General features: G+C 39.6%; 1 protein-coding gene across 5 annotated transcripts in view; it reads left to right on the forward strand.

The window, feature by feature from the left end:
* ATRN (attractin) overlaps positions 1-18,724 on the forward strand; it is a 176,384-nt gene that overhangs the window by 79,833 nt on the left and 77,827 nt on the right. For all 5 annotated transcript variants that reach the window (XM_079944490.1, XM_079944494.1, XM_079944491.1 and 2 more), the window contains exons 11-18: positions 204-288; positions 3,304-3,524; positions 5,849-5,970; positions 6,874-7,012; positions 8,823-9,013; positions 10,342-10,561; positions 11,764-11,949; positions 12,474-12,707. In XM_079944490.1, the coding sequence (XP_079800616.1) occupies positions 204-288; positions 3,304-3,524; positions 5,849-5,970; positions 6,874-7,012; positions 8,823-9,013; positions 10,342-10,561; positions 11,764-11,949; positions 12,474-12,707 (1,398 nt within the window). The remainder of the gene's footprint in view (positions 1-203; positions 289-3,303; positions 3,525-5,848; positions 5,971-6,873; positions 7,013-8,822; positions 9,014-10,341; positions 10,562-11,763; positions 11,950-12,473; positions 12,708-18,724) is intronic.

Consider the following 18,724-nt stretch of genomic DNA (forward strand, 5'->3'; position numbering starts at 1 on the left):
ATTAGAATTGCTATAGAGTCCTACCGTTCTTCCTTGCCCTTCTGTTCTGTTGCTGCTGCATTTTACTTCAGAAATAATGGTGTGACTAAGAAAAACTGAGAGATATATTTGTGTTTATTACAGTCTTCTTTCCCAAAGAAAATGCCAGTCCCTATTGATTATGAGTGACAGTCCCTTCTGAAATGTGTTTTTCTTGCTCCTAGCTTGTGACCGATGGTCAGTGCTTCCCAGACCTGATCTCCACCATGATGTCAACAGATTTGGCCATTCAGCAGTCTTGTACAACAGGTAATTGAAGAAGAAGTGCTTCTTCCTTTTCTCTTGTGTTTAAAATGAAAATGAAGTAAAATATGAAGTGATATTGGACTTACATATTATTCATAGGATTACCTTATCCCATTGTTTTTTCATAGCATTATGTTAGGTATGAATTTCCTGATCTATATTTAAAATATTTGATGTGGATTTGAATTACTTCTAATGCCATATTTGTTGATGTAGTTTTGTTAGCATGCCGGAGTAAGCTATGTTTGGTGTTGTCTGAGTGCATGGGACAACAAAAGTTGTGTGCAGTTACTGTCTTAGGCCTTCTGCTATTTGCTATTGTTTGTGGTGCTTTTGTCTGAGTGGTGAAGAAAGATTTGAAAAAAAGGAGAGAGGGCACTTTAGGTAAGGGATAAGATATGGGAACAGAGGTGGGGAGATTCTGATGCATCATATAGGTCAAGTCTGTGGTGCTTCATATATATCAAGTCTTTGGATAATCTGAAGTCTGCACTGCATTTCATTGCATCATTCAGAAGTGCCTGGCCCAAACTAATAGAGCTCTTCACAAATCTGCCCCTGGAGAAGCATCTTTCATGTAAGGGAGCTCCAGAGTGGCCATGTGACCTGTACCTTATAGTGTGCTTTACCGATTTTTTCATCTGTTAAAATAGTCTAATCATGTTGTTAATTTTTTCTCATTTTGTTTCTTCTCTGATTACTGTTTACTTCACCTTTTAAAATTCTAGGCCTTATCAATCCTGAAACTATTTAAATGCCATAATGCCTATGTATATTATGTTAGGATTCCCTTCATTTTCAAAATTTCTGTTGTGATAATGAAAGTTAGATGAGGTAATTCACCTTGGATTAAGAGAGATAAGAAAGCAACCTATCGTGGAGATGTGAAGGAAGAATTGACAGAATTCAAACACTTAGATACTGGAAAAAGGGACATCTTTCACAAAGTAAACAGCTGAAATTTAGCAATAAATACGGTTTTACTGTGGGAATATTTGATAGGTATAGATTTAAATGGAAGAATTTTTGACTACTAATTTGAAGTGTTATCTTTTTAAAAAATATTTATTTATTTATTTATTTGCCTGCGTTGGTTCTTAGTTGTGGCACGTGGGATCTTCGTTGCAGCGTGCGGGATCTTTTTTTTGTTGTGGCACGTGGGCTCTCTGGTTGTGGCTCACGTGCTCAGTAGTTGCAGCATGTGGGCTTAGTTGCCCCATGGCATGTGGGATATTAGTTCCCAGACCAGGGATCGAACCTGTGTCCCCTGCATTGGAAGGCGTATTCTTAACCACTGGACCACCAGAGAAGTCCCTGAAGTCCTATCTTAAATTGTAATTTGATATTTCCTCAGTAAGGAAAAGGCTTAAAGTTTTCTAGTAAGTGCCTCTTGATGTTCTTCATCTGAAAAACAGTGGGTCCATTTTGTCATCATCTTGCCTGTGAGTGCCTGGCCTCAGCTGTGTTCATCTTTATATTCATGGTGTTCTCCTAGCATAAGATTTGGCACATAATAGGCATTTGCTAAATGGCAGCTGTTAGTACCATAATGATAATTAGCAAATAAATGGATTTTCTATCAAAACATTTCGGAGGTTTTATATAAACTCAGAGAAGTTGACAGAAGTTTACCGTAAGATGTAATTTAACCATGAATCAAAATTGGGAATGGCTTGCCTGCGTTATAATAATGTGCTTCTTTTTGTATAATTCCAGTGGAGTATTTGAGCCTATATGTGAGTATCTGTATGAATGGGCCAGGGTTGGAGGGGGACAGGGCATGACAAGGGAGGTCATGTAGTAAAAAACCATGGTTAGTTTAATTTTTTTTCCAATTTTTTAAAATTGAAGTATAGTTGATTTACAGTGTTGTGTTAATTTCTGCTGTAATGGTTAGTTTAATTTTGTGAAGTAACTTACCTAAAGAGAAACTTTGATTCACGTGATTTCCACATTTTGAATGATGGTTCCCTTAATCGAGCATCTGCATTGGGCCAGCTGTGCTTCACTTAGTCGTTGTTCTTGTGGTTTTTGAGGGAGGCAGGAAGAAGAGTGGGCTGTGAGGCATTGAGACTGCTGCAGATGCAGCTGTTCTTTTCAGTTCCCTGCTCCAAGCCTCTTTGAAGGACTTTGCCTACCCTCACATAGCCGATGTGACCAGATGAATTCAGAATTGCTAAGAACACCAGCTGTACTGAGAGGCCGATGGAGCTTATTTGGTTTAAGCAATAAATTGACTAGCTGAAACCAGACTATATAATGTGATACTAAGTAAACCAATATGAAGTTAAAAATTAAACCTGGTGTTCATTTTTGGTTACTGAAATATGTCAGTTTTCAGATATAGTAAAAATACAACCACAGAATCTTTATGCTTTAGTTATCCTCTGTCGATTGAGGAAAATTGAGGCACAGTGAGAGTGAATTATTTGATACCTCATTGTGGGTTAGTACTAAACTTCCTGGTGGATTATAGGATCTCAGAGTTGAAAGAAATGCTTGAAATCATCTGTTCCACTAATTAAAATGTGACTTGTACTGTGTACTAAATTTTCATATGCACTTTTATCTCTTTCTTATTGGTCTATGTTTTCATTACACAGTTTTGACTAGAGAGCCTTTATCTATACTTCTTAAATTGTACATACTTATTTTTAATATTTAAAAACATGTAGATATAGGATTATGTGTATAATTTTAAAATATGCTAGCTTGCCCTGTCACTAAAATATTTTGAAGAATCCTGGTTAAAAGTCACTCACTTATCATGAGAACTTTTTAATATAGTAGCTGTAAAGAGGAGGTAGATTATTGGAACTATTCTGGGTAGTCACAGGCCATTGTGAAAGGTTGGAATTTGGGAAGTAAAGGTATAAGAATGTTTTTTGAGGTCTTGAAAATAACTTTTTTACAGGACTTTTGATATGTGAGATTCGTTTAAAGATTATAAGAAGTATATCATGCATTTGTTTATGTAAGTTTCCAGTGAACTCTTTCTCTCTCTTTTTTTTCTTTTAGCACCATGTATGTATTTGGTGGTTTCAATAGTCTCCTCCTCAGTGACATCCTGGTATTTACTTCAGAACAGTGTGAAGCACACCAGAGTGAAGCTGCTTGTCTAGCAGCAGGACCTGGCATCCGGTGTGTGTGGGACACAGGGTCATCTCAGTGTGTCTCCTGGGAGTTGGCGACTGAAGCACAAGAAGAAAAGTTAAAATCAGAGTGTTTTTCTAAAGGAAGTATGTTTTTATCTCTTCTTAAAATTTAATTACTTTGAGATCTCATTTTATCTGAATTGTGAAGTCACTTATCCAATCTGTGCTTTTTTTTTTTTTTTTTTTGCGGTACGCGGGCCTCTCACTGCTGTGGCTTCTCCCATTGCGGAGCACAGGCTCCGGACGCGCAGCCCCAGCGGCCATGGCTTACGGGCCCAGCCGCTCCACGGCATGTGGGATCTTCCCGGACCGGGGCATGAACCCGTATCCCCTGCATCGGCAGGCAGACTCTCAACCACTGCGCCACCAGGGAAGCCCATCCAATGTGTACTTTTAATGTTCATTTTATTATCCAAAATTATTCAGTAATAACTTGGGCAAATGCTTTATGGGTGTTTGAAAATTGGATTGTAAACATCTTTATAATGGATAGGAACGTGCCACGTATGCTGTTTGCTAATGATGAAGACAAAACCTTTTAGCATTGTATAGACTTTGTATACCAACTCCAGAACCTAGTTTCAGCTGTTTTGAGGCACTGCAATCTGGTAGGACTTTTTATATCTGCACTGTCCCAATATGTTAGCTACTAGCCATATGTGGCTATCAAACACTTGGAATGAGACTGGTGTGACTGAAGAACTGAATTTTAAAATTTTAATTAATTTAAATTAAAAACTACATGTGGGGACTTCCCCAGCGGTCCCGTGGTTAAGACTTTACGTTTCCACTGCAGGGGGCATGGGTTCCACCCTGGTTGGGGAACTAAGATCCCACGTGTCACGCACCATGGCCAAAAAATAAATAAATAAAAACTACATGTGGTTAGTGGCTACCATATTGGATTATGCAGTTCTAACATTAAGGATGAGATTAAGAGGGCCAATCCAGAAAAGCTATGTTGGAGTAGATTGTTCTAGTGGATAGAGGTATTATTCTTTTCTAGCTTCTCTAGTTGGGCACAGCAGTGATAGCAAGGCAGACAGTTGCTGAGGATGAACAGTGATCCCTCCTTCTAGAACCACCCCTTATATTGTCCAAGCTTTCTTCATCTTACCTACTCAGCTCCTTTTACCCTTTTGCTCTGACATAATAGCACAGTGCAATACAATGAAGTCATATGTGAGAAAGTCCTTTAAAAGTAAGAAAAATGTCTCTGAAAAATATTGTTTCACTTCAATTAATTTAAACTATGTTGACTGAATTTCTTAACTGTTAGGGTTGGTGTAGCAGTTACCGTGAGAGTTATGATGGATAGAGGCAGCTTTCACTCTCCTGGAATGCTCCAAATTAAGCTGAACATAAATCCTCAGTAAGAACACCCAGGCAGCTTTACAGGTTCATTGGTGGGCTGGTGAGTGCTGGAGAACTAACATGACCAGAACTTGGTAGGGTTAGTCACTGTCTCCTAAAAGGGATACGATCAGTGAAATAGTTATTTTTTAACCATATTTAAAAAGTTCAAATTAAATGTGCAAGTTTATAGGAAATAATATTTAATTACCTTAGGTGGTTCATTATGAACCCATTTGCTATGAACTCATCTCAGATGTCACCTTCCTTGGTTCACTCTGCTTTCTCTGTGGGCCCAGTCCATGGGGTGATGACCAGGGCAGGAAGAACAGCCTAAGGAGCAGGTTGTTGGGGTCTTCGTGAGGGTGGGCCCTGCCTTTTCTTGTCCATGGATTCTACCATGTGCCATGTCCATGAATGGTTCAATAGATGAGGCAGCACTGTTGTGTGGCTTCTCTTTCATTGCTGACCTTGACCTGTCTAGGGTCAGTAGGAGATCAACAGGTCTCTAGTAGCCCAGAATTTCTTGGACTTACATATATGTGTATTGCCTTCTTTGGGGTTCTGTGGTGCTGCCTGCTTCCTGTGCCCAGAGCAGCCTTGCATTTATAGCTGGAGGAATGGCTTGGTCTCCTACATTTCTTTGTTTAGCCCCTGGGCTGCTTTTGGTGTTCATTCAACTGCTAGTTGATTTCTTTCTTGAAAAGAAAAATATTGGAAGAACCAGACCTATTTCCTTTATATCACATCGTTGAATTATTCTATCTTTGTTTTTCACTTTCTGTGTACTTTTGTTAGGAGGGTGGAGTACAAAATGGCATTTCTTCAGATTGTTTACTTATTTACTTTTCTTCAGATTGTTTACTTATTTACTGTTTTGACCTGAACACACCAATATATTTTCCTGCCAGTTTCACTCCTCATTTTACTTCCCAAGGCTTGTTATTTTATTTTTTTTGCCTCAGTGTCATATCTTGCTCAACAGCAGTTGTAATGGCCTGTGACATTTCTGAGGAGAAGCTGTCACAGTTGATGAATTTTTCTTCTCTTCACAGCTCTTGACCATGACAGATGTGACCAGCACACGGATTGTTACAGCTGCACGGCCAACACAAATGACTGCCACTGGTGCCATGACCATTGTGTCCCTATGAACCACAGCTGCACAGAAGGCCAGGTCAGAGGCTGTTTCTAAAGGATTTCAGAGGATAGAAAAATCCTGAGTGGGATTAGATGTAGATTTTAGAGCATATGGTATAGCCCAGAGTTATCTTTGAAACCTTCAGTGTAGATTTGGATTTTATTATTGCTCAAGTTTCTTTTAGTAAGGGATGCTCTGTATGTCCTAATTCCAAAGGTTCTGTTAGCCACGAGGATTGATGTGTGGTGTTTTAGAAGAAGGCAAGATTATTATTCTGAGTACACCCCAGTCCCTATGCATGGCTATGGCTAAGTACTAGATTCTTGGCGTGAAGTTTGTAATGGTGTGCTCCCCCTACATATGCAGGGTTTGGGGAGCAATTTAGGACTTGAGAGTGAAAGTGAGACAGGTGTGTAGCAGCAGCCAAACTGAATTGTGGAAATAATAGACTTTGCAAAATCTCCTTGTCTTATGTTATATCTTGGCTCAACATAATTTATGCTTACCATTTATGATTTTTTATTTAGGTTATAAGGAAAAAAAAGATATGATGACTCAACGTTTATAATTTTTGACTGTTTATAAGACATTATTTGTCAGTCTGTAAAGCAGCTCATAAAATTAAAAACTTTTAGAATGTTTGGGAGACAAAAAGCAGCAAGTTCAACATTCCCATTCTGCAGATAAGCAAGTTGAAGCATGGTGCTTAAAAGAATGCACTGCTTCCTTGCCAGGTAAAGGCATGTCCTTGAACAGAACATTTCACTATAGTGTTTCCACTGCAGTGCTGCTTCATCTACATCTTATTTATTTATTTATGTATGTATGTATTTGTAGTTTGCTTCCTCAGTTAGACTGTTGTTTTTAGTATCCTATTTGTTCTTGCCATGAGTTCTCTCTGTGGATATAAGAGAAAAGCTTTTGTCCATTGTATTCTAGATCTCCATTTCCAGGTACGATCATTGCCCCAAGGATAACCCCATGTACTACTGTAACAAGAAGACCAGCTGCAGGAGCTGTGCCCTGGACCAGAACTGCCAGTGGGAGCCTCGGAATCAGGAGTGCATCGCCCTGCCTGGTAGGCCTTGCCAGGGGCATCTTGATGTGTGTGGGTCCAAAGACTTCACACGCACACACCCTCAATACTGTGCAGCCTAGATTGAACCCTGCAAAAGGGGCGAACTCATTTTATCCATTCATTCCCCGTCACCACTATTGTGGTTTGTTATATTTTAAAGCAGAAATACAGTTCTTAAGTATTTACTTCTACCATCCTTTGAAAGAAAGTGAAGCGTCATCTGCTGCTGTGGAGAATCAAGGACAGCTTGACTCTGTGTCATTGAGCCTGCTCTCTTGTCCCAACCCCACTCTCCATTGTCCCTACCCCACTCTACGGTAACCTGGGAGTAGAAAGCAGCAGTCTCAGCAGCCAGTCTGCTGGGCACTTCATTTTTTTATTTTATTTTTTTTTTTTGCGGTATGTGGGCCTCCCGCCGCCGTGGCCTCTGCCATTGCAGAGCACAGGCTCCGGACATGCAGGCTCAACGGCCATGGCTCATGGGCCTAGCCACTTCACAGCATGTGGGATCTTCCCGGACCGGGGCACGAACCCGTGTCCCCTGCATCGGCAGACAGACTCTCAACCACTGCGCCACCAGGGAAGCCCCTGCTGTACACTTTATGAAGAGTACTTCTTACTGACCACTGGGATCAGGTTTTCAGCACCTTCTGATAAGAAGGAAAGGAGAGATGTCTCTGTCAGCAGCACCTCCTGAGATGACCCCAGCCCCAGATACCTCAATTTATAGCACTTCTGAGGTTCAGGATGATGAGTTGGGGGCCTGAAGCCAGCCAGCCATGGCTGAAACTGTATGATATATTTGCTCAACCAGGAAGCCCAGGAAGGGGACTTCTTTGGCTCTGTGCAACACAAGTACAGGGTAGCTGGAGTCTACTGGGGCCCCTCTTGAAATCCTTCGGAAGTACTTGATTCAGCTTGCTAGAGTGGGGTTCTTGTTCTTTTACCTCATTGCATCTCAAACTTTAGGGCATAGCAGAGTACCTGGGGGTCTTGCTAGAAGCCAGATTCTGGCACAGATTTGTGGTGGGGCCCTAGAATCTGCATTTCAGCGAGCAATGACACTGATGCCACACTTTGAGGAACAAGTCTTTATCTGCTCTGAAATGATCCCTTTCCTGTGGCACCTTCCGTTTATCTCACTGGCTGTTGATGAACATTGTTGAGGGCATCTCCAGGGTACTTTGGTTCCAGTGAAGTTGCTTTGCTCGTGCACTGTCTTCCAGGAAGCATGTATAGCTTCTGCAGTTCCTTGGGTGGGTACAGGGAGGTCACAGTAGCAGATTACAAACTTACCTGGTGTACTGTAGCACTTCGGTTTATTTCCCAAAAATCCTCTTTCCACCTCACTTTTTGGATGTTTTGTTTCACGTGATGTGAAAACAGTGCAGCTTGCTCACTCACCAACTCATTTCTGTTCTTGCAGTTTTCCACCCCATCTTTCCAATAATGCATATTCATTTTTCTGCTCTTAGGATTTTAGCCTTGTTTCTGATTTTTCTTCAAAAGGAGGTTTATAAGTTTAACAGTGACATCAAACAAATGTTTTCCTCTAAAACATAGGAGGGTTGACCTCAGAATATGCATCTTGAGATCCAGGAAATATGACTGATAAACATTTAAAAAATTCTTGTGTGTATTCTGTATTTGGTTCTTAGTAATGTGTCTGATGCACTCACCACATCTGAATGAAGTATCTAGAATTCAGCTCACAAAAGCCCTTTAGGTTTTCAGCAGTTCAAGCTGCTAATATACGTAGTTTTGTGTGATTTCTAAAACTCTTTGTTTTTCTCTCCCCTCTTTAATAAAGAAAATATCTGTGGCATTGGCTGGCATTTGGTTGGAAACTCATGTCTGAAAATTACTACTGCCAAAGAGAATTATGACAATGCAAAATTGTCCTGTAGGAACCACAATGCCTTTTTGGCTTCTCTTACAACCCAGAAGAAGGTGGAATTTGTCCTTAAGCAGCTGCGAATCATGCAGTCATCGCAGAGCATGGTGAGTTAAAATCTTTGGAAATTAAGTTTCTAGTATCCATCCTACTGACAGCATGACTACAGCTTACCTGTGATGTGCTTGGCAGCAGGAGGAATGCTAGTAGGTGCAGTGTAATACACTATGGAACTGCACTGTCAAATTCTTTTCTTTTAATAAATTCTTTCTTATCTTTAAATTTCCAACACCTTATTTTTATTAGTCATATTTCATTAAATTATAAGATATATCAATAATTACATGTGTATTGAACAGTAGCATGTTTACATATGCACATATCCTGTGACATCAGTAGATGATTTCATATCTGTTTTATCCCTAGGTTCTGTTGGGGTGGGGGAGGGGAATGCCATTACTAATTAGCTGAGCTGAATTAAGCCACCTGAGTCTCTCAGATTTCAGGTATTATTACAGTGTGTAATATGATTTAATGCTAATCATCCTAAGAAATAGACATCCATTTGGGTCTTTCTTAGATCTGACCAAGCCAAAAGGAGAGGGCATCTTCTTATCAGGAGTTTCTGAGCACAGAAAGTCCCCAAGTTCTCTTCCTGTCCACCCAGTACTCTCAGGCAGCTTGTAGTTGATATTCCACAGTCACATTTTGTCTTTTTTAGTCCAGAGCCCTAGAACTGTGGTCCTACCCTCAGTCAAGTAGATACAAGACAACAGCTCTTTCAACAACATCGTCTTTGGTATAGAACAGTTAGGGGGAAATGTCAAGCAGGTAGGAGGAATGGGAAGCACTTCCTTGGGAAGGACATAGGAAGTGGGGTCTGGGTTTTGGCTACATGTGGCATCTGAGACAGACTTTCCCAGGAATTCATTGTCCTATTTTCTCTATAAATTCGGTGACAGCCAATACCCCCCTCCTCCCCAGCTGAAGGTGGGAATCTTTAATCATCATTTATCTAAGCCTGAACTAGCCAGAGCTTCCAAAACAGGCTTAGATAATGATAGGCATATAACTGGTATTTCATAAATATCGATACAATGATTTCACGTATAAATAGACATTTAAACCAAGTTGGGTTTGGTCATTCCTTCATAGCATTTGTCATAGCATGTAGAAATTTAGGAACTTGATTATTACTTTGATATTGATATCTTCTCTGAACTATATTTCTGTCCTTTGTAAAATGGCCATATTAAAGTGCCAGGCATGATATGTAACAGAAAAATGATGGTCTGCAGTAATCTACCATGACTGAATCGGGATAGGGAGGTTTTCCTTTATCTTTTGGATGTATGTAACTTAATGGTTTTTGTCTAGAATCCAGTTTTGGTCAAGACATTGATTATATTCATAGCTGTGCCTGTTTTGCCTACAGTCCAAGCTCACCTTAACCCCGTGGGTTGGCCTTCGGAAGATCAATGTGTCCTACTGGTGCTGGGAAGATATGTCCCCATTCACAAATAGTTTGCTACAGTGGATGCCATCTGAGCCCAGTGATGCTGGATTCTGTGGAATTTTGTCCGAACCCAGTACTTCGGGCTTAAAAGCTGCAACCTGCATCAACCCACTCAATGGTAGTGTCTGTGAAAGACCTGGTAAGTATATGGGTGAATTATGCGTTACTGGAAGTTCGTCGAAAGAGAAACTGTAGAAGGCATAGTTAAGTATTATGAAATTTTCATGAAAAACCGATGGAGTATTGATTTCAAGCATATGAAGCAGAGTGTAACACAGAATTTTTAAAGCAGAAGGAAATAGTGTTTGACTCTGAATAATGTGAGCCATGAACAAAACCAAAAATAACTAACACTAATATTCTGATTAACCATGAGATTGATTGGTTTGTTGACCACAAAAAGTATTGATAATTTCTCTGAAAGGCAAATTTCTTGGTGTTGGCAGGGAAATATTGTGGAAGAAAGAACAAAAAATCCAAAGAAAAGATCAGAAAAGCAAGCAGATCACTGCAGGGACAATGGGCAGAAAGATAGTGTCAGTAGGGAGAAAAATGATGGGAGTAGCTCTGTGTCAGGAAGCAGAAGCAAACCTTCAGCATTATAAAGCTGCAGGAGGGTGCTGAAGGACCGGACACTTGGAGTAGCTTCACAGGCTTGAAGCTCTCTAGGCACATTTAGGCTTCCTAAAGGCAGGCACAGGGGTGGCATTTGCAGCCCTAGACCAGTGTCCTCCTCCTGCAGAGGTACTTACAAGCAGTAGTTGGAATTCTGTGGCTGCTTTTGGGAGACTGGACTCCATTGACATCATGTCTTATTTTAGGAAGGTACTGTCATTTGTCTGAGGAATACAGAGGTGTGGAAGAGAATTCATAGCACTGTAGGGGTCACCTTAAAGTGTAATATCTAGGGAAACTTTTCAGCCATTTTGGATCCTGAGTGCTTTGGTGAATTTAATGAATGCTGTGGTTCTTTTTCCCCCAGAATATACAAAGATGCAATTTTGTATATTCAGGTGGGTTGTAAAACCCCTGAAGTTCATCCTGGGTCTCCTATATTATAAGGAGCTTTAGAACCTCTACTCATATGGAAAGATTAGCTTGTTCCCTCATGTCTGTCCTTAATGCTCTTGGAAAAGAAAAACTGTTTTTCCCCCAAGTATATAAATATACTTGACTAAATAGTACTTGATGACCTAAGACTTTCTATTTTCTTCTGCATTTAGTGTAACCCACTGAATTGATTTCATGACACACTAGTGGGTCATAACCCACATTGAAAAACCTTTGACCTTAGCTGACATAGTGGGAGCTCTAAGTGTCTCTCTTCGGTTTACTTCCCAGCGAACCACAGTGCCAAGCAGTGCCGGACACCGTGTGCCTTGCGGACGGCATGTGGGGAGTGTACCAGCGGCAGCTCCGAGTGCATGTGGTGCAGCAACATGAAGCAGTGCGTGGACTCCAATGCCTACGTGGCCTCCTTCCCTTTTGGCCAGTGTATGGAGTGGTATACCATGAGCAGCTGCCCCCGTGAGTGAAAAGTGAGCTCTAGGCAGTATGGGTGACAACTCCTGTGTGTAGGGCAGTGCTGTCAGCCTCTGAAAATTCTAGGGATGAGACCAGACTTGACCTCCTGCTCAGGACTGTCCAGAGACTGCCTGATGTGAACCCGCATACAGAACCAAGAACAATGACACAAGTAAACAACTGTAGGATGGATCACAGAGTACAGAAATAATTTGCCCAGCCTCAGTATTATATTGCTCAATCCATGTAATATCTCGACATCTTAATCTCCTAATTCATAAAGAAGTGATTTCCAGGAGATGATCTCTAAACATCCTGAGATTGAGAGAGGAGGGGAGGAGTCTCTATTATATGTTGGACAAGATATTGGGCTTTTTAAAGTTTTATTATGTCATTTAAACAATCACAATAGAATAGGAATTTTGACTCACAGAAGTTGAATAGTCTGTTAAAGAAAAAGGTAATTTAAATACAATGAATTTAAGACTACATATGATAGTGAATTGTAACGTATGTTTTTTTTACAGCTGAAAATTGTTCAGGCTACTGTACCTGTAGTCACTGCTTGGAGCAACCAGGCTGTGGCTGGTGTACTGATCCCAGCAATACTGGCAAAGGGAAATGCACAGAGGGCTCCTATAAAGGACCAGTGAAAATGCCTTCTCAGGCCCCTACAGGAAATTCCTATCCACAGCCCCTTCTCAATTCCAGCATGTGTCTGGAGGACAGCAGATACAACTGGTCTTTCATTCATTGTCCAGGTAAGATGTCTTGTGTATCCAAAATCAAGTGTTTCACTACCTATTTACAAAGAATAAAGCCTTGAAAGCTACATTATTTATATGGATTTCTTTAAGAAAAAAATAACAGATAGTTTAGGAAACTATTTGTTTCATGTGAAAAATATTTTTAATGTCAATTAATGAAAATACTAAGGACTTTAAGTGAGTTGTCTTGCTAACTTTCATTACAAAAGTATTGAAATGAGTTCATTGTAAAAAATCGACTATTACAGATGTAGGTAAAATAAAAACTAGAATTCCTCTTCTCGTCTCTAGAAGGAAAAACTTTTAACAGTATAATATAGATACCTCTAGATGTATAGTTTTTAAAATAAAAATACTATGCTGTACACTATGCATATGATATATTGTTCTACAGTTTGCTTTTTACTTAAAAATACATTGTGGCAATTGTAGGGAAAAATTAAAAATAAAATCTACTGCCAACCCAGAAATTCCTCTCCACAGATGTAGAAAAGAAAGAAACAGTTTTATTATTGAATAAGCATTTAACCAGGTTGTGGCCCACACCGCAGCAATCCACTAATGAGATTGCAAAAACAGAGGGAAATTCTACCCTTTTAAATATCCCAGCGTATATAATCCATTATATACATGTTCTCAAAATGAAGATAACTTGTCTTCATGTGAGGATTTGACAGCACTATTTGCTCTACATTCTTTCACAGTTCATTCTGAATTTACCTGGTAATTGGGGGAGGCCACCTAGGTTAGTTAATTGCCTTTACCCAAAGGAGAAAACAAACTTGTATCTTTAAGGCAAGCAGGTGGTTACAGTTTGGACCCATTCCCACAGCAAGGGGAGGGGGGCTGGCTCCCTTGATGTGTACATTTCAAAGAGATGGCTTTTAAGCACTTAAGAAAAACATCTCTGCTTTGTAGTGCTGACTAGAGGCTTATTTAGGTTTAAAAATTTTCATACATATACATATCAAAGGAACAGGAAGGGTTTTTTAATACAGGTTTTCTTACTGAAATGCTCTAAGAAAAGGGAGAAGGAAAACCATCTCTTTCCCTTTGACATGAAGAAAAAAGGAAAAATTCAGCCTGCCTGCCTGCCTCCCTCTCTCCCTCCTCCCCTCTCTTTGCCCTCTTCTCCCCTCCCCACTCCTTCCCTCTCTCCTTTCCCTTCTCCTTCTCCTTCCTTCCTATCCTTTCCAATGGTTGATGCCAGAAGGAACAGACCTTGAGTTGACCTAAACCTTGATCCTAGACCTGCTATGGTAGCTGTCCTGAGAAACCAACCCTGAAAAATTGACCTTTGATTCAAACTTTCAGTAAATCTCAGGAATGTACTGATGGGCCTCCAGAGCAGTTGGGAGATGCTAGGCAGGTGCAAAGACTCCCAAGAGATGAGTGGATAAGAATATCTCCAAGAACCTGCCAGACATTGCCCCTGAGCACTGGGTTCTTTGTGAGGACTTCTATAAGGGAAAGACCACTGTAAACAAAGATAAAGGGCCACAGGCAGACTGGAAGAAAATACCTGCAGGGTATATAACAAATGATTATCATCCAGAGTATGTAAACCTCTACCCTCCAGAAAAATAAAGCTGAATGTCGACCCAACAGAAAAAGTGGGCAAAGTGAAACTGCTAGGTGTCTTTTCCCCCGGGGGGTTGGGGGTGAGCACCATGGCGCTCCAAGGAGCTCCAGTCCTTTATGTCTCAGCACAGAAAGAATTCATCTAGGTGCTAAGTGATAGATAAGAAGGGATTTATTAGAATAGGACACTTGTGAGGCTTACAAGTGAGCTGGCAAGAGGGTGCCACACTCCGAGAACTTAGTGGGCTACAGATTTATAATCAAAGGAAAAATGGGGTGGGGGAAAAGACCACCTTCTTCCTCATTCTTGAGTAGACATCAGGCTTCCATCATAAGCCCCTCCTCCAGGTTGGGCAGGGGAGTTTTCTTGTCCCTACATGGTCAAGCCAGGACTGTCATGACATTATAGAAAAATTATTTTAGGTTTCAGTACAATAAGGGTCTTTCACTTTGAATGTCACCCTTCCATAAATTATTGTTTTTTATGTGTGCAGAGAGCATGTCTTAGGGGTCATTAACTTACGAGCTTACTGGGCAGGATGTGGGTCTCATGCCACCATTGTTTTATTGTTTTGGGGCGTGTCTCATGCTTCTGTTGCATGGTTTTGTTGCTAAGCAGGCCTGCTTAGTTTTGTGGTTAAGCAAACCTGCTTTCTTGAGTGATCATTAACTTACAGGGGTCTCTCATATTTTTTTCCACTTACAGTCCCCTAGTGGGATTAACTATTTAATCACCTACTTTCTCCCTTTATCCTGTTCCTATCAAAAGTATATAAAGTCATTCTCAGAAAAGGAAGTAGAGCAGGAAAATGCAAAATAAAATGAGAAACCAGCTTTTTATCTACAGAACTGGATTAAATTCTCTTTGTTCCTTTTTTCCTAAGATTTTGGAGGATCTACAGTTGTATTTCTAATCTACTAGTGGTTTGATTAATGAGATAGTTAAATTTGTGCTTTTCCACTAATATCAAGAATATATCAGGTAAAATGAAAATACACAGGATATAGGAAAATATTTACAAATTATATGTCTGATAAGAAGCTAATGTCCAGAATACATAAAGAACTCTTTAAACTCAAATAAGCACATGAAAATATGCTCAACATCATTTAGGAAACTGGAATCCTCATAAATTGTTGGTAGGAATGTAAAATTCTGTAGCCACTTTGGAAAACAATTTGGCAGTTCCTCAAAAAGTTAAACATAGATCCATCATATAGCCCAGTATATACCCAAGAGAATTGAAAATATATGTCCACACAAAAACTTGTACTGAGGGGCTTCCCTGGGTGTGCAGTGGTTGAGAATCCACCTGCCAGTGCAGGGGACACGGGTTCAAGCCCTGGTCCGGGAAGATCCCACATGCCGCAGCACAACTAAACCGGTGCACCACAACTGCTGAGTCTGCGCTTTAGAGCCCGCAAGCCACAACTACTGAAGCCCGTGCACCTAGAGCCCGTGCTCCTCAACAAGAGAAGCCACTGCAGTGAGAAGCTTGCTCACCGCAAGAAAGAGTAGACCCCACTCGCTGCAACTAGAGAAGAGCCCACGCGCAGCAACAAAGACCCAACACAGCCAAAAATAAAAATAAATTAATTAATTAAAAAAAAACTTGTATGGAGTGCTCATAGAAGTATTATTCATGATAGACAAAAGTGGCAACAACCCAGATGTCTGTCAGCCAGCGAGTGGATAAACAAAATGTGGTACATTCATACAATGGAATACTATTTGGCAATAAAAAGGAATATAAAGTACTGATATATTCTACAACATGAATGAACCTCGAAAATATGCTGTGCAAAAGCAGTCAGATACAAAGGCTATATATTATATGATATCACTTATATGGAATGTCCAAAAAAGGGCAAATAAATAGAGACAAAAAGTAGATTAGTGGTTGCCTAGGGCCAGGGAAAGAAATGGGGAATAATGGGCACAAAGTTTTCCAAAGTAGCTGTACCATTTTTCATTCTCATTAGCAGTATAGAAAGGTTCAGATTTCTCCACATCCTTATCAATACATGTGTCTGTTTGATTGTTGCTGTTCTAGTATATGAGAAATGGTATCTCACTGTGGTTTTGACTTGCATTTCCCTAATGACTAATGAAGTTGAGCATCCTATTGGCCATTTATATGTGTTTGGAGAACTGTCTATTCAAATTCTTTGCCCAGTTTTAAATTACATTATCTTTTTACTGTTGACGTATTAGAGTTCTTTATGAATCTAGATACAAGTCCCTTATTGGTTATAGAGTTTGCAAATATTTTCTCCCATTCCATGGGTTTCTTTTTACTTTCTTTTTTTTTTGGGGGGGGGGTGGGTGCAGTACATGGGCCTCTCACTGTTGTGGCCTCTCCCGTTGCGGAGCACAGGCTCTGGATGCCCAGGCTCAGCGGCCATGGCTCACGGACCTAGCCGCTCCGCGGCATGTGGGATCTTCCCGGACCAGGGCACGAACCCATGTCCCCTGCATCAGCAGGCGGACTCTCAACCACTGCGCCACCAGGGAAGCCCTCTTTTTACTTTCTTTTTTTTTTTTTTAACATCTTTATTGGGGTATAATTGCTTTACATACTTTCTTGATGGTATCTTTTGAAATACAAAAGATTTCGTTTATCCCATGTGCTTTTGGTATTGTATCTAAGAAGTCAGTGCCTAACTAACCCAAAAATCACAATTACTCCTGTGTTTTCTCTTTAAGGTTACATAGGTTTATCTCTTTGTATTTAGTTCCATAATTCATTTTGAGTTAATTTTTGTGTATGGTGTGAGGTAGGGGTCCAAATTTATCTTTTTGCATGTAGTTAATCAGTTGTCCCTGTACCATTTGTTGAAAAGACTATTTTTTTACTATTGAATTTTGGGAGCACATTTGTTGAAAATCAGTTGAATGTAAGAACTTATTTCTGGACTCTCATTTCTATTGCATTGACCTATATGTCTGTCCTTATGCTGATATCACACTCTTGATTTCTGTAGCTTTGTAGTAAGTTTTGAAATTGGGAAGTCTGAGTCCTCCAACTTTGTTCTTGTTTTCCTAGATTGTTATGGCTGTTCTGGGTTCTTTGAATTTCCATATGAATTTTAGGATGAACTTGTCAGTTTCAGTAACATCAACAGAAAGCCAGCTGACATCTGATAGAGATTGCATTGAATCTGTAGACCAACTGGGGGTATATTACCATCTTAACAATATTAATTAAGCCTTTTAGTTTATGAACCTGGAATGTCTTTCATTTCTTTAGTTTTTTATTTTCTTTCAGCAGTGTTTTATAAAGTTTTCAATGTATATATCTTATGCTTATTTTGTTAAATTTACTATACAAAGTATTTTATTCTTCTTCATGGTATTGTGAATGGAATTATCTTAATTTAGTTTTCTGATCATTGTTAATATGTAGAAATACAATATGTTAATCTTGTATTGTGCAACCTTGCTAAACTCATTATTTCTACTAGTTTTTTAGTGGATTAAGGTTTTCTATATACAAGTTTGTGTTGTTTACTAAGAAAGACAGTTTTACTGTCTTTCCTATTTGGATACCTTTTTAAAAATAAATTTTGGGGGTGCTAATTGGCCTGGCTAGAAATTCCAGTACAATGTTGAATAAAAGTGGTGAGAGTGGACATCATTCTCTTGTTCCTGATCTTAGAGGGAAAGAATTCAGTCTTTTTCCATTATGTATGATGTTGGCCTTAGTTTTTTTGTACTTGTCCTTTATCAGGTTGAGAAATTTTACTTCTATTCCTAGATTTTTGAAGGCTTTTGTCATGATTGGGTGCTGGATTTTGTCAAATGCATTTTCTGTATCACAATGGTGATGTGGTTTTGTTCTTTAGTTTATTAATATTACGTTATACTAATTGATTTAAGGATATCAAACCAGTCATTCATTCCTGGGATAAAGCCCATTTGCTTATGATGCATAATCCTTTTTACTGTGTTGCTGGATTTAGTTTGCTAGGTGGGTATTTTGTGTCTATTTTCATGAGAGATATAGGTCTGTTCTATAATTTTCTTTCTTGTTATGACTGTCTGGCTTTGGTACCAGGGTAGTACTGGCTTCAGAGTGAGTAGGGAAGTGTTCCCTCCTCTTGTATTTACTGTGAAAGAGTTTGCAAAAGGATTGGTATTAATTCTTCTTTAAGTACTGGTAGAATTCACCAGTGAAGCCATCTGGGCTTGGATTTTTCTTTGTGGGAAGATTTTTGATTATTCATTCAATCTCTTAGTATAGGTAAGTAAAGTATAATACAGGCAGCTTTTCTATTTCTGCTTGAGTCAGTTTAGGTAACCTGTATTTTATAGGAATTTTTCTATTTCATCTAAGTGATCAAATTTGTTGGCATACAGCTGTTCCTGTTATTTTCTGGCAAGTAGCTTTTTGGCTATATGTGTTCTCCTGTTTAATCTATTGAAGGGT

The sequence above is a fragment of the Stenella coeruleoalba genome (assembly GCF_951394435.1).
Source record: "Stenella coeruleoalba genome assembly, chromosome: 15".
NCBI lineage: Eukaryota > Metazoa > Chordata > Mammalia > Artiodactyla > Delphinidae > Stenella > Stenella coeruleoalba.